At 39.9% G+C, this 21,280-nt stretch overlaps 1 protein-coding gene and 1 pseudogene across 6 annotated transcripts in view; both read left to right on the forward strand.

Moving 5' to 3' along the window:
- The window catches only part of LOC125351785 (kalirin), a 439,002-nt gene that overhangs the window by 288,909 nt on the left and 128,813 nt on the right, over positions 1–21,280 (forward strand). For all 6 annotated transcript variants that reach the window (XM_048346787.1, XM_048346788.1, XM_048346789.1 and 3 more), the window contains exon 10: positions 989–1,111. In XM_048346787.1, the coding sequence (XP_048202744.1) occupies positions 989–1,111 (123 nt within the window). The remainder of the gene's footprint in view (positions 1–988; positions 1,112–21,280) is intronic.
- Positions 20,896–21,038, forward strand: LOC125352097 (annotated as a pseudogene).

Raw genomic sequence — 21,280 nt, forward strand, 5'->3', positions numbered from 1 at the left:
ACAACAGTTGTGTGATTGATTGAGTGACTAGTGTTTGTTACCTCCATAGACTGAGTTCTTAGACTCAGGGCTGCTCTAGTGCCTGGCACAGGTACACAGTAAGACAAATACATATCTGACTATGCAAATGTTCATGTCTCACATATGCTTATTTGTTGCCTTGGATTCTTCAGACAAAAACAAGAGTGCAAAACCTCCAATGGTAGAAAAATGCTTAAATACCAACCCACAGCCATTATCACATATGAATATCTATCACCTATACCGCCATAATTATGGTGTCAGTGAGTATTTTTAATATAATCTGGATGACAGAAGTTAAAAAGGAAGGAGATTATAAGGGTTACCTTGTTGGGAATTTATGCCCAGGATTTAGCTGAATCATCAATTTCTTCTCTAGTAGATGTTCAGATTCTATGACCTAGCTCACCACATTTATCCATCTCACCAGAGACAAATAGAAATGTCAGGCAGTGCTGACATCTTCTCAGAAGCACATTTCCCTACTGTGAAGATTCACAGGGGAAGCTGGATTGACTCCTGGAATGGAGGATATGGCATCTGGGTCAAGAGCACTTGTAGTCTGCCTGTATGTGCCCAGAAGTGAGGGTAGAGTAGAAGTAATAAGCAGGTTAAACAGTGCCCAATGCATGCTGCAGCCTGTTTAAAAGTATTAGATTAGCATGTGTGAGGACTTGGGTTCTGTCCAAGGAACCTAACAACAACAATAATCAACGAGTTAAAACTGAGACTGAACAAGTAATAGAAGGGTATTCTAAAAATCAGAGGCTGAGTTAAATTTAGTTAAGGGTGAAACTCATGTTTCCAATGCTGCTACTCACAGCCCTTGTATTTACAGTGGATTAAATATGTCCACCTGGACTGCTGCTCTGTAATAAGGGGAGGGTCAGCAGTTGTATGTGTTGTCATATGGCTTTCTTCCTTCTGGGAAGTCATTGTTTCTGTCTTCTCTTCCTTCTCTCTCCAGGTGTTGGATTGGATTGAAAACCATGGTGAGGCCTTCCTCAGCAAACACACTGGGGTGGGGAAGTCGCTGCATCGAGCCCGGGCCCTGCAGAAGAGGCATGATGACTTTGAAGAGGTGGCTCAGGTGAGATACTACATGTATATGATATATGGGGGAAGGAAGAAGGAGAAGGGAGATAGCCAGGTAAAGGAGATTAAGGCTGTGGCTTTGGTGTTTGAAATATGTTAGATTGATGATCTGTGGCTGTCAGACTATCTTCTTACTTGGTGCAAAGAAGTTTTTGCCCTTTCTTGAGTCCTACTAGATGAGTAGTAAATCTTTTCCTAAGTTTGTGATCTTTAAAGAAAATCTTCCTATCTGAGCATTGTGGTGTATACTTGTAATCTACGTGCTTGGGAGGTAGAGCAATGGGATTTTGGACAAGCTTGGCTATACAGCAAGACCCTGTCTCAACATCCCCTCTGCCTGACTGCCAAAGGAAGGAAACAAGGTAGGAGAAAAAGAACGGTTTCTGCCAACATAAACTAAAATTGCCTTGTCCACAAGGTGGTGCTGACAGGAGGGTAACATTAGAATCATCATCAACCCAAGGCTTTGCTTTATACTGGCAGTGCTGATGAGTGGGAGCTGGAAATCTGTTTGCAAAGGTGTGTACCCTTTGAAAACTGAGGGAAGAAGTGATTCCTGATCTCCAGCCACGTACCTATAGATCGGTGTGCCTAGGAGCCACTTGTACAATTTTTAGTCTGCGGTTTGCACAGTCTTCTACCCTTTGGTTGAGCTCTACCTATGATCCAAATGAGCTTTGGGTCATCTCTGAGTGTCTGAGGAAGTTCTTTAATGTGGCTATATCATCTGCTTTCAGTGGTTCTGCTGAAATTTTCCAGTTCTGCCAGACTCTTTGTACCCTAATGAATCCCATGGTTTCTCTGTTTATTGAGGTATGGGTGCTAAGTATAAAATACATTTCTGAGTGCCTGGTGCATGTAGAACGTGTATGACAAAAATCAATGACAGGGAGAGTGGAGATGGTGCTAACAACTCCATGTAATTGGCTCCTGCCTGCCTCTGAGAGAAAAGAGTTCCAACTTCCACTTTACTTTACTTCTACTTTACTAACAAGTATGTCCTCTGGAATGGGAACCCCTGTAAACTAAGAAGTGGGAACCTAAGCAAGGATCATGAGCTCATTGCCTTCATGACTTGTGAGTGAGTCAGTAGAAGTGAAGCTTGTGGTCTGGAAATTAGTCTTGTTCCTCTCTCCTGTTCCAACTCTGAGGAAGGGGTTAGGGTGCAGTGGAGCTTCCCAGTATCCTAGTCCACATGGAAAAAAAAACAACAAAAACCTAACTTGTACCACAACAAGAGTGGTAGTAGTCTGCCTGAGACATGCTTTATTCTATGGGACTTGATTACCAGGAGGTTAGAATGGAGTGACCACAGCAAGAAAGAGTTTTTCCGTCTGTCACTTTTGCTAATAATTAGCTGAGGGTCACTGGGAGGCATTGACTTACACAAGAATTGGAAATTTCTTGGAGCAGCACCAGAGGAGTATGGTAGAAAGATAAAGCATGAGAACCCTTGTTCCTTATTGTTTGGAGTTGGTCAAGAAGAGTGGTATACATGTTGTAGTATAGGAAGCTGGGATTCAAGTAGGAGTGGTGCTCTAGAAGGCCAGGATTCTTTGATCTGAGGAGTCTTCAGCCTGAGGCTGACATGAGAAGATGGAATTCTCAGCAACCATTCCCTGTATTCAGATTCAAAAAAAAATCTTGAATCAGGGCAAGAAGAGAACTACAGCTTCTATTATAGCTCCTGGAAGTTTGCTCTTCCACAGTAGAGAGCAACCCTCAAGTAGAGAAAATGGTCCTAGACAAATGTATCTCCCCTCTGGGATAGTAGAAATGATATGACTGGTCATTCTGAAGTAAAGACATTTAAGACAGCGATTAAAATGACATAAATGATATCTATATAAAGAATTAATGTAGCAATCTACTATCCCTCATATCCATTATATTTGAATTTTGCACTTGAAAGCTCTTGAATACTTTGTGTGTATGTGCTAATATTGGGGCTTGCTCTCAGGGCCAGCCTAGGCTTTTTCACTTAAGGCTAGCACTGTCCAACTCGGACTACAGCCCTACTTCTGGCTTTTGGGTGATTAATTGGAAATAAGAGTCTCATGGACTTTTTCTGCTCAGGAAGGCTTTGAACTGTGATCCTCAGATCTCAGGCTTCTACATAGCTAGGATTACAGGTATGAGCCATCAGAACCTGACCTTTGAATACATTTTAAACAAATTCTTTTTTAATTTAATTTATTGTAAAGGTAATATACAGAGGGGTTACAGTTACACAAATAAAGTAATGAGTACTTTTCTTCTTAAACAGGGCTCCTCCTCCCTCATTTTCTCCCACTTTCCCTCCCACCCTTGACTCCTTTCCCTTCAAGTTGTAAAGTTCATTTCCAACATAGTGTCTTGTGAGTATTGCTGTTGCATTGGTTCACTCTTTGTCCTTTGTCTCACCATTTTGTTATTCCCCTTCCCTTCCCCAAATCAGATAAATGTATATACAAAACACAGAGTACCAAAATAAAAAACAATGACAACAGGGGATAAACCAAAGGGGAAAAAATGAATGAAAAAGAAATATCTTCACACAGTATATTAAAAAAAAACAAACGCTTGTTGTCATTTCTTGGTGTTCATTTCAATTAGTGTCATTTTATATAGTCATATGTACATAGCTATTGAGCTATTGTGATCCTCTGCTAGGACTGTCATAGATAGATACTAATTATTACAAATGAGGAAAACCATGAAGACTATGTTTCTTTGGGTCTGGCTTAATATTATTTAATAGAAGACCCCAAATACAAAAACAGTCCTTAACAGGAAAAATAGTGCTGGTGGAATATCAATACCAAACTTCAAACTGTTATAAAGCCATACTTATCAAAACAGCTTGGTGCTGGCACATGAATAGGCCTGGGGCCCAATGGAATAGAACTGAAGATCCATAAATGATCCTACAGATCTATGGCTACCTAATCTTTGCTAAAGGAGCCAAAATCACAGGATGGAAGAAAGACAGCCCCTTCAACAAGTGGTGTGGGCAGAACTGGCTATACACATGTAGAAAACTGAAATTAGATACTTATATATCACCCTGCATCAGAATCAACTCCAAATGGATCAAAGACCTCCAGGAAAGAGCACATACCCCAAAAATATTACAGGAAAGGATAGGGGATATGCTAGGGCTCCTTGGCACAGGTCAAAGCTTCCAAATAAAGATCCAGAAACATAACCAGTCAAAGAAAGGATGGATAAGTTGGATTGCATTAAACTGCAGAGCTTCTGCAAGGCAAAGGACACAGCTAGCAAGACAAATAGAAAGTCCATAGATTGGGAGATCTTCACTAGCTATACAACAGACTAAGGGCTCATATAAAAAATATACCTAGGGCTCAAAAAATTAAACCTCCAATAAAAATCCCTCAAAGAAACAACTACCCCATTAATAAGTAGGCTAAAGAATTAAAAAGACACTTCTCTGAAGAGGAAATAAGAATAACAATAGACACATGAAGAAATGTTCAATATCTCTGGCCATAAAAGAAATGCAAATCAAAACTACATTGAGATTCCACCTCACCCAATTAGAATGGCCATTATCAAGAAAACTAATAATAACAGATGCTGGGGGGGATGTGGCCAAAAGGGAATGCTACTACACTGTTGGTAGAAGTGTAAACTTGTTCAACCACTCTGGAAAGCAGTATGAACGTTTCTCAAAAGACTAAACATAGAGCTCCTTTATGACCCAGCAACCCTACTCCTGGAAATGTACCCAAATGAACACAAACAAGGCCACATGAAAGCTACCAGCACAACTATGTTCATCGCAGCATTATTTACCATAGCTAAGATATGGAATCAACCTAGATGCCTCTCAGTAGATGAATGGATCAAGAAAATGTGGAATGGAATTTTATGCTTCCATCAGAAAGAATGACATCACCCCATTTGTAAGGAAATGGAAAGACTTGGGGGAAAATCGTATTAAGTTAAATTCTTTAAAATATTTGTAGACAGTTTAGGAGTCCTTAGCTCATCCTGCAGGTGGCACTATCTGAATAGGTTTTCTGGAGGCTGAGCTGAAGGAAAAGGTGTCAAAAGTCCTAATAGCCTGTCTGATGGGACACCCAAGATGTAGATGGTGAGAGTGAAGGTCCTGAACAGGGATGTTCCAGGAGGTCTGTGTTCACTGACCTCTGTAGTCCAAGCTACTGAGATGGAATATACTCACAGAGGAGACTCCTCCCTGTCCAGATGAATACTTGACTCAAGTTGCCTATAAACTCACCAAATAAATCAGGCATAGAATAAAACAGCTTTTAAGAGGCACTCGTATTTTTTGGTGGCACATTAAGTGTCTTTGGGAGAATAAACAAATATAATATGGAGTTTTGCTGTCCATAATAACATAGTTGCCAGGGGAGAAATGTGTCCTTATCTGCCCAGGTGGTGGCATAGAATATAATACTGCTACATCATCCTGAGATATTTACTATTATTTGGTAGGAAGTTCTTAAATGCCTGTGGTTTAGGTAGCAGCTGTGTGTGCTCTATTAGTCATTTATTTTATGGCCTCATTAAGTGAAACACCAGACTTTCTGTAAGCTAAGTTAGTAAAAAAAATAAATAAATAAATAAAAAGAAAAGGAAGAAAGAAAGAAATACATACTACCTAAAGTCTCCAAGCACTACATTTAAACAACTGAATGTAGTAAATAGCATCCGTGTAGCATTTCTAAAAGAATACACAATTTAGGAAAGATTTAAAGCAATACCAAAGACATCAGCATATTTGCTGAATTCATTCAAAAAATTCTAGCTGTGTCACAATATGACCCATGTATGTTTCTCAAACTTAATTAGAAAACACTAAAAATATTGATAGTTCATGCTTCATTTTAAACCAAAGTAAAAATTAGTAAGGGAAGCTCTTGGATCTGTCAGTGACTTTAACCTTGATGGTTCGGGGGTAACCAGTGATCCCATCACAGGACAAAAAGGAAGTAGAACAGGTTAGTGCACAGGAATGGGAGGCCTGTGCCCTGAGAGTTGGATAGTAGCTCTCATTAAATTCTATGTCCCATCAAGCCTGTGTTGGATGCCATCAAAAATGAAAAATATGCCCAGTTTCTATCTTGGGGAAATCATAATCTAATCAAAAACATACATCAAACATTCTAAGAAAATCCATATCAAAAGAGGAGAAATGATATACACCCTTTGAGAGTTCTCAAGGAGAATTGTGTGAGTGAAAGCTAGGAAAACCAGTACTTCATCTGGTGAGCCAGTAAATATAGCTACTAAGGCGGGGTGTGGTGACCTTTAAAATAGTTTTACATCTTCTCTTCTTGCCCAAGATGATGACCATTTATAGCAGCTGCAAATCCAAGAAGAAGGGAAAGGTTCAAGAGCTTAAATAGATGCTTTTGCACATCCTAGCTTCTTAGCAAGAATGAAAGGTTTTTAGGGAGATTTAAAAAAATGGTGACGAATGCCAGGAAAATGCAGAGACATTAATGTCATGAAGTGGGCAAAGGGAAGAACATGAACAGATGGTGCTGAAGGGTAATCTTACCCTTTGGATCTTGCATGGCACTTTTCCCATTGGGGTTCCCATTGGAGTTCAAGCTATCCTTTCCAAGGAGCAATGGGGAAAAGTTGATGGCCTGAGATGATGGGGGCATAATATTATGGTTATGCTTGGGAAGAAGAAATATGTTTTACATGTAGGCTACTTTTAACTAAGGGCTTTAAACATTACTTTGTGTAGTTTCAATGTGGAAAGTTGGGAGGATATAGGAAGTAGTATATACAATATGGAGTGCTTATCCAGCTCATATAATGTCCCCCTCTTTTCCTCTTTCCTACTTGGAAAAAAATGGAACATTCAGAAGACATTAAAACTTCACTCCTAATGTCTTTAAAGTTCTGAGTAACAAACTAAACTATTCAAAAGCACAGGTGGTGTTTGTGTCTCTCATTCCATGTAACACATTGAGGTTTTAAGAAAGAGATGACTGCCTACGTAAAAAAGTTTTCTGGACTGTGTTCTGCAGAGCCAGCATGGTGCACTTCTGGTAATGGGTGAAAATCATTTTGTAAAGATTAGGAAGCATGCCTATTGGCAAAAAATACCCTGATGAATCTATATGTAAGGATTGAAATGAGTTATAAACTGGGCACCAGTGGTTCACTCCTGTAATCCTAGCTACTCAGGAGGCTGAAATCTGAGAATCACCTTTGGTTGGTTTGGAAACCAACCAGGCAAGAAAGTCTGTGAAGCTCTTAGCTCCAATTGAACACCAAAAAATTGAACACCAAAAAATGAAGCAGAGCTGAAGCTCAAGAGTTAGAGTACTGGGGCTGGGGATTTAGCTCAGCGGAAGAGTACCTGCCTGGCGAGTGCAAGGCCCCGAATTCGATCCTAAGCTCTAAAAAACAAACAAACAAAAAACAACAACAACAACAACAAAGAGTTAGAGTACTAACCTTGAGCCAAAGAAGCTCAAGAAAGTGCCGAAGCCCTGAGTTCAAGCCCAAAGACTGGCACACCAAAAAATAAAAAATTAAATGAGTTTTGAAAATGGAGGGGAAAATATCCAGTAAAGCCCAAACTAGATATATATCAGGTACCACACAGGCTTCATAGACAGAAGCACTCTGTGAAGAACCTACCAAATCTCCTTACGTTAAGTATTAAAAACAAGAGATGGTGTCAGTGACTCATGCTTGTAATCCTAGTTACTCAGTAGGCTGAGATCTGAGGATCTGGTTTGAAGCTAGCCAGAGCAGAAAAATCTGTGATATTCTTAACTCCAGTTAGCTACCAAAAAGCCAGAAATGGAGGTATGGCTCAAGTGATAGAGCACTGGCCTTGAGTTTAAAAAAAAAAAGCTAAGGGGCAGCTCTACACCCTTGGATCAAATCCTAGTTTCAACACAAAATAGGTAGATAAATAAATAAGAAGATTGCAAGCCATAGTTACAGACTTCTTTTTCTAAAAACCAACTAAAGAGATTGTTAATGGTGTGTTTATAACAAATGTCCCTAGGACTTTAGGTATTGAGCTCAAAACTAGAAAATGGCCATAGAAGAGGATTCTTTGCTTAACAAACTCATGCTAATAGGGGTGAGGCTGTATCAGGAAGCTTCTCATCTTTATGAAATCTACAAATTTGAGGGCAGTAAATAATATGGAGAAATAAGAAGACAAAAGGAACTCAAAATGTAAACCATCATGCTGTTGGAATGGCCTTAGTTAATTCCATTAGATAAAGGACATTGAAATGTAGTTATGATATAATTTGAATTCTGGTTCATTTATAGTTTGAATTCTGGGATCATCCCAGTCCAGATTTCCCAGCATTTCCCAGAAATGGTGTAACACTTTTTTTAAAAAGTCTGTTGAAAGTAGAGGATTCTACCTGGTAGAAAATGAGGCATTGTAGAAAAGTTCAAAAAGTATAAGTTGTATCTTATTCCCTAAGAAATTTGACCTTTGGATACAACAGTTTTTGGGCTTTAGTCTCAGAGAGAAATGTTAATGGCTCTTGAGTGATAATATAAATTAAGCCATAGTCTCTACATAAGAAAAATAATTTATCTGCACTCTAACTGGATCACATATGGAATGTTGATTGTACTTAATTGTGGAAAATTAATTTTAAAATAAGTGACAAATATATTGCAGTTGTTGGAAGGCTGATATGATTGATTGTGAAGTTGAAATCAGAATAGGTTCAGTCTTGATTAAATAGTGTTTTACGGTGGGTTTGATGGTTGAAGGCTTTCTATGGAAAATTAAGTAAGGCATGAGAAAGCCTGTTTTAACTAAGTTCAGGTATAATTTCTAACCTGTAGATTGCTTTTTTAAGCAATGTCCAGAAGTAGCATGAAATGTTTCTGATTTAGTGGACTTCTTGTCACTGGAGGTTTTCCAGTAGAGAAAACTTTAGATTAAATCATTCCCTTTAAAAAATAAATAAACATAAAACTAGTTGAGCGTCAGTTGATCACACCTATAATCCTAACTACTTAGGAGGCTAAAGATCTGAGAATTGAACTTCAAAGTCAGCTTGCTTTAGGAAAGTCCTGAGATTCCTATTTCCAACTATCCTCAGAAAAACCAGTAGTAGATCTGTAGCTCAAGTGGTAGAGCACCAGCCTTGAGCATAAAAGCTAAGGGACAGTGCCTCGGCACTAAATTCAAGTCTCAGTACTGGCATACACAAAAAAAAGAAAAGAAAAGTCTCCAGGAGCCCCTTCTCTGAACAGTATTTTCTTGTGTTTTGAAACCTCCTTCCTCTTCACAGCTCAAATTCTTGAGAGAAGTGTCTGTCATCTCTACTTCCTTACCTCTTGGGTTCCCTTTGACCCCGATCATGGATTTTTCTGTGCTCTGACCCACTGAAATTAATCCAACTGGCCATTTTTTGCTGGCAAATCTCCAGGACACTTTCCAAACCTCCACTGATCTTTTTGAGGCATTTCACTCAGCCAGCCAGTACCTCCATTTGAAGATCTCTTCTCACTTCTCACAGGCTTTCCATGATAGGGGCATCTCCTATTCTTTTTCCTTTTTGGCTCACCCTTCCCAGATTCTTTTATCTCTTTTCCACAGGATTTGTTCCTCAAACCTTGTTTTCCCACTTTATACACACTTCCCAAAAGATTTATACTCTTTCCTGTCCTCAACTTCCCCCCTTATTCTGATAGCTCCCAGCTCTGTGTTTCTTCTCTGATCTCATGATCTGAGCTACATGTGCATAAATGCCCTGGCTTTCTGGACTCCTCCACTTCTCATAGGATTCTGAAACTCATTCTGTTCCAAATGCATTTTTATCTCCATTTATCCTCTCCAGGTGTGGTCTTACTTCTGTAATGTCCAGGCCAGGTGATACCAGCTGCCCAGCCCAGCTGCTCAAGCCAGAAACGGGGAAGTTATTCTGGACTTCTTTTTCCCAGTCCTCATTGAGTCCATTGCAAAGGCTCACTGATTTTACCCTTTTAATTACTCCCTTTCCTTCTATCTGCATTGTACTGACTTAGATCAGTCTTTCTTCTTGCTTGAATTACTACAATGATCTTATTTTCTCTGACTCCAGTCATGATCTCCTTTAATCCATCCTCACACTGACATATCTCATCTTGCTACTCCATTGTTGTGGAACTCATGGATAATTCACCATTAGGATTAAGCACAAGCTCATAATATTATAAATCCATAAACCTTTATCTCTTTGAGAAAAAAATTGCTGTATAGTAGGCTAGACTCAAACTCAAGATCCTTCTGTTTCCTCTTTCCAAGTTATGCCCAACCATTTCAGAAGGATCTTAAAGGCAACAATAAGACAAAAAGGAAAAGAGACAAGTATGCTGTATACTGGTTGTATAGTCAGTATATTGATTTTGAGTCCATCTGGTTATTGACTTTTTGACTTAATATATTGTGTTCATTGATTACCATTGTTTTCTTCTCCTTTTTGAGATGTCCCTAATAACAGCAATAATGATATCACCATCTACTACCTTCTCTGCACTAGAGACTGTGGGAATCTTTTGTTATGTTGTCTCATTTAATCTTATGACATTTTGTGGAGTACATATTTCTAGCTCACACTTACAGATAAGAAATGTCAAGCAAAGAGACTAAATAAACTAGCTCTAGGTAACAGATCTGGGACCCTATGGTTGCCTTTCCTCTTTCTATGCTGTCCTCTGGCTTATCTGAAACCAACTGTTGGAGACAACTTGTCCTGCTTTCTGCTGGCCTGTTTAATTGACATGGCCAGTGTTTGGTTTGAATCTTCATTTCTCTGCTCTAGAGCACATTGGTGTGTCTGAGAGGCCTAATGCCTCTGTTCTTTCCATTTTGGATCTTGTAACTTTGTGACAGTCAACTTAATTTCTCTGAATCTTGGTGTCCTTTTTGAACTGATAGTAACATGTACCTTGAAGAATGATATGAGATCTCAGACAACTTAGGTAAAGTGCCCAACAGAGAATTTGGATCATAGAAGGTGCGTAATAAATGTTGGTTCCTGTGGCTCCTTAGTACGGCTGGTGTATGCGGATGGAATATATCTCAGTTTCGTGGCATTTCATGATAAGTTATCAATTGCCATGCTGGCTTCTCTTAAGATGCAGCTTGTTGTGGTTATTTTGAAGAGAGTAGCTTATCCTTCAAGACAGCCAAGAACTGAGGAGACAGGACAGGTATAGGTGTTGGAAAGCCAGGCTTAAGCATTATGAAAGGGATGGTCACACAATTTGCCCAGTCAGAACCAAGAAAAGCACATAGCATGATGGCAAATTCTGCCAGATGGCAAGGGGTGCTCTGTAGCTGGGCCAGCAGAAGCAAATGGCTCACAGATCCAAAATGAAAAACGGATAGATTTCATTGGAAAGGTTTTTCACAGAGCAAGGCTCAAGCTACTTGGCTGCAGTTTCCTTACCTAGAGCCCACAATCAGGAAATGACTGGCTCTTACAAAAAGAACAAAACTGTAGTTGTCAAAATGGGCATCAGGGCACAATAAGGATACCTTGGCTGCTAATTGGATCTGATGTGGAAAACCAATCTTGGGGTGAAATGTGTGATTTTGTTTGATTTCTATAACTATACTACAGCTGAGCCTGCCCTAGGACTCCAGAAACAAGGGAAGGAAAGAGAATCTAGGAATTAAGGGAGAACAGACCGTCCCTCCCAAAGGATTCTGTGACTCAGAGAGCCAAGTATGTAACCACTAGATTTCATGATGTGGCAGTGTATCTGCTTTGCACAGTAGCAGTAACATAGAGATGGGAAGAATGGAATCAGTCTCGGAAAGCACCAGCACCAGCTAAAAAGGAAACGGAAACAGGGAGGCAGTTCTAAAAATAAATTTCCTGTCTGCTAGGATTGATTCAGAAGGCAAGCCATTCATCACTGGTCAATCTACAATTGCCTTTCTCTCTCTTGTCTTTCTCTTGTTTGTGTGATGAGCTGGGCTACCAGGATAGGTCTCAGGAGTGTGCTTGCTGTGTGGAAGCCAGCATTTGTCTAAGCTGAGACTAAGGGAGAGCCCTTGGTGAGCCTACACCCAAGGGGAATATATGCATATTCTACAGTGAAGCTAATTTGCTTTCAGAAAAAGTTTGGAAAACATTTTTCAGGTTTTAAACCTGTGTTGCAAAGGCAAACATACAAGAAAAGAACTAATAATTGCCAATTATTGAAAACACACATTTGCAAAGTTCTCATTCGGCCCTTGAAACAACTATTCAGTTAGTGTTAATATTTTTTCCTCATTTGTTCAGGTGAGGGTTCAGGCCTAGAGAGGATCATTCAACTAGAAGAAGCAAGATCTGATGCCAGGCAGGCAGACCACCCCCAAACCCATGCTTTAGTACATCGCCATTCAGAGTAACATAAATTGGGCTTATTCAACCCTTCCTTTGATTATTTTTTAGAGGAAGTTAAAATTATGTTATTTTTAATTACAAAGCTACACATTTTGAATATAGAAAATACAGACAGGCAAAAATAATCTACCCACTCAGTTGTCTAACCATTACTAATACTTGGTGTTTATTCTCCCAGAGTTTTCTATTTGTGTGTATAAGTACATTTGATGGCTAGCTTTTCTCATTTAATGATATATCCAGGGTACTAAATACACACAATGTTATTATCTTTTCTGACAAAGTCTTTAATATTACGAGTTCTTGTTCTTTTCCAGATTCTAGCAATTTAATAGGGTATGACTGGTACTATTTTAAGTGTATAAGGAAAAACAAAACAAGCATTGAAAACAGAGTTGGGTTTGAAACAAACATCCAGAATCTTCTCAAGAGAGGAATATATCAGAGAATGGCAATCTGTACACACTTCCTCCCAAGTCCTTCCAGCTCCTCACTGCAAGTCTGCATATATTAGAAGGCTGTGATAACCTTTTGAGCTCATAAACCTGGCCCGAGTCAGGTAGACTTTAAAAAGATAACATGTCCTCCCCCAAAATGTACTCTACTCTGTAACTGTATCCCCTCTGTACATCACCTTTATAATAACAATAAAAAAGAAAAAAGAAAAGAAAAAGGATAACATTTGAAACTTCTTTCCTCTTCCTGGTCATTGTCGTAGTCTTTCTCTTCTTTCTCCTCCTCGGTCATTGTCATAGTCTTTTCTTTCTCCTCCTCATTCCTGATTCTCACCCATGCTTCCTCCTTTCTTCCTCCCTAATTTTTTCTACTCCCTCTTCCTCCTCCTTTCATCTTTTTGTCCCATCTTCTCCTTAATGAATTTCAAGAAAGCCTGAAATAGAGGCTCTAGTTGTGGCCCAGGGTACAGCCCTTCACTCTGTCCCTAGTGTGACTTAACTCACACTACGACGATGTCTTCCAGCACCCAGTACCTCCCTGTGGCATTGCCATGGCATTAAGGGTGATGGACGCAAACCAGAAGTGTCTGAGCTGAAGGGTAAAGACTTTTCCGAACTTGTGGGTGAATGTGGCACCTAGTAAAAGTAATGAGTTATAAGGAAGTAGCACAAGAGAGTCCCAAGTTGAAAGGGTTTCAGGAAGCATGTTATGTAAACCTCCCCGCATAAAAAAAAAAAAAAAGAAGCACATCATAATCAGAACAACCCACCACACAGATCTGTGTGTTTTCCTTTGCCAATGAGCAATGGAGGCGTTTTATGAACCAATTTCGTTTGGAATAAATTTCAAACAGGAGAAAGACCCGTTGCCAAGTTCTGGGGACAGGAACTAATTTGAGTTTTTCCACCTAGCAAGAAAGCCAGGTTTGTGCAGTGGGTTCTTATGGCCTCCAATGGTACCTGGGAATGTCGGAGCCATGTTGGGATTGGTGTCTGTATTTGTCTTGGGATACACAGACAAATACCCTGCTAAGCCAAGGCACTTCTCTCTGGATTTAAGTAGAGACTGGCACAGCTGTTCTTCTTCAGTCCAGGAGGCAAAAACACAAAATATGGGTAACTTCAGCTCTAATTATATAGTTCCAGGGTGTTTCACACTGTGAGCTATTTTGTACAATACATCTGAGCCTCAGCAATGCCAGCTATGGATTGAAATAGTCCTGGTGGACTTTGGTCCACCACATGCAAAAATTTGAAAATATCATTGAAGGAAAGAGGCATTGGGAGAGTCTAAAAAAGAACTTCAAACCCATGTGATGGATGTGTTCCATTTTCATTTTTCTTCTTCACAAAGTTTGAACTTTGACTATGCCTAACATTATGGAGTCTTCCATATCTTGGGGTGCACAAGGTCAGTCTCATTTGCTTAAAATATGTAACTAAAGTGGAGTAGGTTCTTTGAATGTACATCTTGAGTGTTAGCCGGATTTTTGTTGCTGTGTCAAAATGCAACTTTAATAAGATTTTTGGCTTGTAGTTTCAAAAGTTTCACTGTATGGTCAGCTGGCTCCATTGTTTCTGGGTTGTGGCGAATCAGAGCATCATGGCAGGGTAGGGGCAGAGGATCAAAGTTAGGTGCCTATTGCAGCCAGGAAGCAGAGACAGACAGAGTCCGAGACACAGGCAAACAGAGAAACAGACATAGAAATGGATAATGAGAGAGGAAAAAACAGAGAAAAGGAGAAGGAGAGAGAGAGAGAGATTGAGAGAGAGAGAGAGAGAGAGAATGCCTGATCCCCTTTCTTCCACCTAGGCTCCCAGCCTACAGGATGGTGCTATCTTCATCCAACGCAGGCCTTGTCCCTTAGTTTATCCTCTCTGGAAAATGCTTCATGGGCACATCTAGCAAGGTGTGCTTTATTTACTAATCTAAACACTTCATTGTTGTTGTTGTTGTTTTGCTGGTCCTGGGGCTTGAACTCTGGGCCTAGGTGCTGTCCCTGAGTTTTTGTGCTCAGCATTCTACCACTTGAGGTCTAGCTCCACTTCCTGCTTTTTTCTCTGTTTTTGTAGTTAAGTAGAGATAGAAGTCTCACAGACTTTACTGCCCCGGCTGGCTTCAAACCACAATCCTCAGATCTCATTCTCCTGAGTAACTAGGATTAAAGGAGTGAGCCATTGGTGCCCAGTTTAGGCACTTCTTAATCTCACCAATTTAAGAGTCAGGACTAACCATCACATTTTGGGTCTAATCCATCTGAATGAAGTAACTGCCACTCTGGTGAAAGTTTATGAAGTTAGGAAGATCCAAATTTGGAGGATTTGCTTTAAATTGCATTCTGCTGTGGCTTCAGAGTACCCAGTTATGTGATACCAAATGACATGAATCCAGGACTGTTTCATTCTGTGCCTTGGCTTTGAACTTTTAATGTTACCTCTGCCCATCTACAGGACAGCAATTGCAGTCTTCCATGAGAGGAATGTGATTCAATGGGTTGGATACAGAGATGGAGCACCTAAGTGGAAAGCCAATCTATCCCACCCATATGTACAGGTTATTTAACATTGTCAGTCTCTGCATCTACAAAATGGAAATATCTATTTCATCATATTTGAAGTGAGCACTATGCTAGATAATATACTTGGCAGCACTTTAAGTGTGAGCACAGAGTAAGTGTAAATTATCATTGTTATTATTCAGGAGATAGGATGACAGTGGATGAGCTCATGTCTGGAACACACTCAGAAAAGAGAAACTGAAGATATACAGGAGATTGATGATATTGTCCCAAATCAAAAGTTTCACAAAAGAGAGAATGTGCTGACCAGTCTTTTGAGTTTAAATAAACTCTTGATGCCCTTGGCTTCTTCACTGTTTGAGAGCTAGATTTCCCAGGGTAACCAGATTATGTGGGCTTCTTCTACATTCTGAAGCCAAAGGGAATGGAGGGATGAATGAGGAACTCCCTTGTCCTGATGTTTATTTAAGTTCAGGTTCTTGCAAATGGAAACAACACAAGGCTTTGTATTCTATGCACTCTGCTTAAAGGGGACAGGGTTATCTTTCACAGTGCCCTCTCAATAGCAAGGAGTGTGGTCCCCAGCCTATACTTACCTCTCTGCAAGGCAGCCTTGGGGACTGCAGAGGTTCTGCCATCTACCCTGTTGGATTCTGTAAATTTATCCATGCTCTGCTAAATCCTACCTCTTATCTACCTTGCTTTAAGTCATTGTGTCACCCTCACATTCACTGCTTAACTTTCCTAGTCTGGTGTTGAGGGTAGGTTTGTATGCAACTGCTAATGATTCCTGCCTTAGATTTTCATGACTCTAAGGATTATGGATACTGCCGGTGGTCATGGAAGATAGCTTGTGGCAGTCAGGAACATTCAAGAGCTCTGATCAACAAGGTACAGGATAGGATGAAAACCTGAATCCTGTGAACCTGAATCCTATGATCCTTTTCTGCCTCATGGTCCTATCTCCTGCTGTTTGGATTCTGACCTATCCCTAAAGGGCCTTGTATGGGAAGACTTTTACCTTCCTGGCTACTCTGCACTGAGGAAACGCTCCCATGGTTGGGTCTCTTTGTTTAGTGTCTATGGGAAAGGAAATAGGAAGACTATGTTGTTCCATCTTTAGAAATTGGGATCCTGGGATCTCAGAGGACCTACTTAATCACTGTTGCTCTTGGTCAATAGTCTCTGGTGAACAGTTCTTACAGGCCATATGGCATGTCTTCAATCCTAGAAAAATCTCTTGATGCAGTCCTGCTTAAGAAGGGTATACAGGTGATCCTATTCTTTCTGGTTAGCTTTTTATTTTTGTTTCCTCTTTAAGACAGTCTTGTTGTGTAGCCCCAAGCTAGCCTGGAATTTGCCATATAGCTCAAGCTGGCCTCAAACTCACAACCTTCTGCCTCAATATCTCAAGTGCTGGGATTATTATAGATATGAACCACGTCACTCAGGCTAGCCGACCCCATTGTTCATGTAGGTCTCCTTCTCTGTCTTTATCTCTCTCCTCTGCTTTCCTCACACACTCTCCCACTATTACACATCAGCCAGCCACTGGCTGGGACTGGTCCTACAGTAAGCCCTTCAAGTAAGCTTTCTGGCTTCCCAAACTGGGCTTCTCTGATGACAGATGACCCACTCCACAGCAAGCTTTCAGCTCTGCCTGGGAGGAGAAGATCTCAATATAGTATCTCAGTCCTTTACCAAGGCCTCTTCCTGATCTCGATCTGTACTTTGCTATGCCAACCCTTTCATGAGCAGATTACTACCTTCAGTTCCACATTGTCGACTTTAACATTGATGCAAAAGAACTGCTTCTCCATCTCACACTGGTAGCTCCTTTACCTAGTATATCTGTGATATTATAGCACTGATTTCTATTAGTGTCACACCTTGTAAATTGCTCACCTTTGGAGAATTACCTGTTTCACATAATTTAATTCTGTGAAGAACCAAGAGTTAAGAACTTCATGTTTCATTTTTATTGGTGGTAAATAAAGAAGTTCTAGAGTACATCTTACACTTTGCATACCTTATACACAGAGCGTTCTGAATATAAGTCACTCTCATTTTGATGCCTTTGGGCCTAAAATCCCTGGTTTTAATGGTGAGTAAAGACCCAGGAAGGGAAAACTGGGAGAAAACATGGGAAGAGGAGACAGTTCAAAAAGAAATGTATTCACTGCCTCACTTAATAACTGTAACCCCTCTGTACATCAACTTAACAATAACAATTTAAAAAAAAAAGATATCCTACCAGGGCCTGTACTGTAGGCTAAGGTCTGCCTGTTCCCTTTATTAGTGATTTCTCCTGCAGTGTGACTCCAGGGCTGGCTTGTATTCAGAGGGTCCTGGGCAGGAACTACAGTCCCCAGAGCAGTCCTATCTCCCATGTTCTCAGTACCACCAGTAAGGGTAAGATGTGTAAGGGAGTAAGGGAGGCTTTCTTCTGCTGTTACTTCTTTTTTTCCTCTCCTGCCTCCTGCTTCTTTTCCTCCTCCTCCTCTTCATTATTATTATTACTATTATTATTATTATTATCTTTAAGTAGTTGTACAAAAGGGCTTCAATTCAACATGCCAGTTTATGAGTCCACTGAATATTGATCAATGTCACTTCTTTCATCATTCTCCCTCATCTGAACCCTACCCATCCCCTCAAGTTACCTGGTTCCATTTCCATAGATAGATAGATAGATAGATAGATAGATAGATAGATAGATAGATAGAATATTATGACTGTATTCTCTTATACTTCTTCTCTTCTATCTATCCCCCTCCCATTGGCCTCACCCACCCACCCTTTCCCCAAGGGCAATGGAGGCTTTCTAAAGCCAGGCCAAGCCAGGCACAGAGCAAATCACACACCCCACCTCCTTCTCCCTTTCACTTTTCACTCCCATCACTTTCACTCACTTGAGCTTGCTGGTTGTATTTACCAGGCTTTAAACATTTCAGTCCACATCAGCTTTCTAGCTCTAGCCCTGGGAACACCATAGACGGGCCTCCTGCCTGTCACTCTGTGCTGCCACATCAGCTCTGTTTCATGGATGATAAGGCTTTGTTGTGTGTCTGATGGTAATGGGGAAGCCTTTCAACCAAAACTTACAGCCCCATTTCAGACAGAGGCCCTAGGCCAAGAACATGGCTCACTCCTAAGTATTTCAAATTTGATGACTCTGACTTCTGGCTGCTGAAGAAACACCTTACTGTCATGAGTATATGCTGCTGGCATTGTGCCAGGGAGAAGAATTTCTAGGATAATCATAGCTGATTACTTTGAACTGGATCTCTTTTTGCATACATATGTCATACCAAAGCCATGTTTCTTCTAACCTCTAATGAGCAATGTCATAAACTCCAAACTGAGGAAGGTGATATGTCTGATTGAGGCTACAGATTTACATGCTTTGTGAGTGTGCTTTATTTATTTATTTTTATTGTCAAACTGAGTGCTTACAGTTTCATATGTTAGGCATTGGATACATTTCTTGTACTGTTTACCTCCTCCCTCAGTCCCCTCTCCCCCTCCCCCTTTTCCTTTCCCCCCATGAGTTGTTCAGTAGATTTACACTAAACAGTTTTGCAAGTATTGCTTTTGTAATCGTTTGTCTTTTTTACCCTGTGTCTCTCGATTTTGGTATTCCCTTTCAGTTTCCTAGTTCTAATACCTGTATACACGGTTTCCATTGTACTCAGATTTGTTTTGATCAGGCATTATTGTTTTCAAGATCCCCAAATATGCAAGCACATCCATCTCTAAGATAAGTTTACTTGTAATTATATTTATTTATAGTTCCAAATATGCTCAAATTTTCACTTGTCAGCTGACAAAAATATTGACTCTTTATCTTTTCCTATAAAGCTTCCTTTTTCTTTGTATTTTTCAAAATTTGAAGAAATCCCCCACATGTTGCAGTAGCAAGGGAGAACATTGCAGAGATATGGGGATAAACAGGCTGATGACCCCTCCACTCTCATTCCCAGCAAACTTTTCCAGGATACCTAGCTATGTTGCATACCTTTCTTCTTGCAAATAGAAAATAAGCAAACATATGTAAATAAATTCTCTTTTATTTATATATATATTTATTATCAAACTGAATTACAGAGAGGTTACAGTTTCATACATTAGGCATTGGATACATTTCTTGTACTGTTTGTTACCTCGTCCCTCATTCCCCCCTCCCCCCTCTCCCTTTCCCTTCCCCCCCCGCCCCCGCATGAGTTGTTCAGTTGTTCAGTTCATTTTCACCAAAGTTTGTAAGTATTGCTTTTGTAGTTGTTTGTCTTTTTTTACCCTGTGTCTCTCGATTTTGGTATTCCCTACCAATTTCCTGGTTCTAATACCAGTATACCTGGTTTCCAATATACTCAGATAAGATACAGAGATAGTGTAGGTACAACCACAGGAAGGTGATACAGGAATATCATCAATAATAGAGGCTACAGTTACATATGGCACATTGAAAGTAGTTACAACTGTGATATAACAATTGTTTCCCTAACATGGAGTTCATTTCACTTAGCATTATCTTATGTGTTCATAAGGGTATAGCTATTGGGCTCCTGTGATCCTCTGCTGTGACTTGCCTAAACCTGTGCTAATTATTCCCTATAAGGGAGACCATATAGTCCATGTTTCTTTGGGTCTGGCTCACTTCACTTAGTATAACTTTTTCCAAGTCCTTCCATTTCCTTACAAATGGGGCAATGTCATTCTTTCTGATAGAGGCATAAAATTCCATTGTGTATATGTACCACATTTTCCTGATCCCTCTTTTCTTTTTAGAATGATTTGTTAAGGGTTAACCTGCATATATTTGAGTGATTTTTCTCTTGTTTTCTAATAATAAAATTAATATATGTTCACTACGGAATAAAATTGTGGAAAAACTTCATCTCTAATATTATTCATAGTCATTGTTGTTTTAATTTTTTTATTTTCTTGACTTCAAAAGGTTGTATGAGGTTGTTACCATTTAACATCTCCAAGTATCCAGTGCTTCTTGGTTGAAGTCTCTCCTTCCATAATTTTCCCCCTTCCTGGCTGTTCCCTCACTCCAGAATCATTTTACATTTACCACTTCCTTTATCACATATATACATTGAGTATTCTGGCTGTATGTGTCCTCTATTGCCCTTTTCATTCTTTCTTCCTACTACTTCCTCCACCTTCAAACTCATTTGAGTTTCCTGGTATAAATTTATAAGTCTGTTTGAAAGGTTTACTCTGTGGAGCTTCACTCCTGCATATATGATACTTTAGCCAACTAAATCGAACCACTGTTTGATCAATAAATTTCCATTCAACACAGCAGAAGATTGTCTTGATTGGGATCAACACATGAATTCCAGATCAGCATCTACAGTTTACTGCTATGAGAGATTACTCCAGTTCTTTACTTTTTCTAAACCTCGGTTTTCTTACCTGTAGTGTGCCATTATAGCATGGTCCAGCTCATATAATAACACTTCTATGCCCATCCCCCTGGGCCTTCCATAGTGTCCCATGCCAGAGCAAACTGTGGTCTGGAACCATTGCCTGGCCTCTGCCTGTGGGCTAGTGGCACTGAAGGGGGCTGCATAGAGGGGGAGAAACACCTATAGGTTAATCCCAAATGATAGCCATCATTATCAATAGTAGCTTATAAATAGATAATAAAAATCAGAACTAGAATTTGCTTTTCTTGATTTTTTTCATTTAATGTTACATTGGGAAAATTTCCTCATCATTAAATATTTCTCAAAAACATGACTATAGTGACGGCATGATATTCTAGCACACGAAAGTGACAGTGGGGAGCCCATTTCTGCTGTTGAATATTTTGGCC

The sequence above is a fragment of the Perognathus longimembris genome, chromosome 5 (genome assembly GCF_023159225.1).
Source record: "Perognathus longimembris pacificus isolate PPM17 chromosome 5, ASM2315922v1, whole genome shotgun sequence".
In the NCBI taxonomy this organism is placed as follows: Eukaryota; Metazoa; Chordata; class Mammalia; order Rodentia; family Heteromyidae; genus Perognathus; species Perognathus longimembris.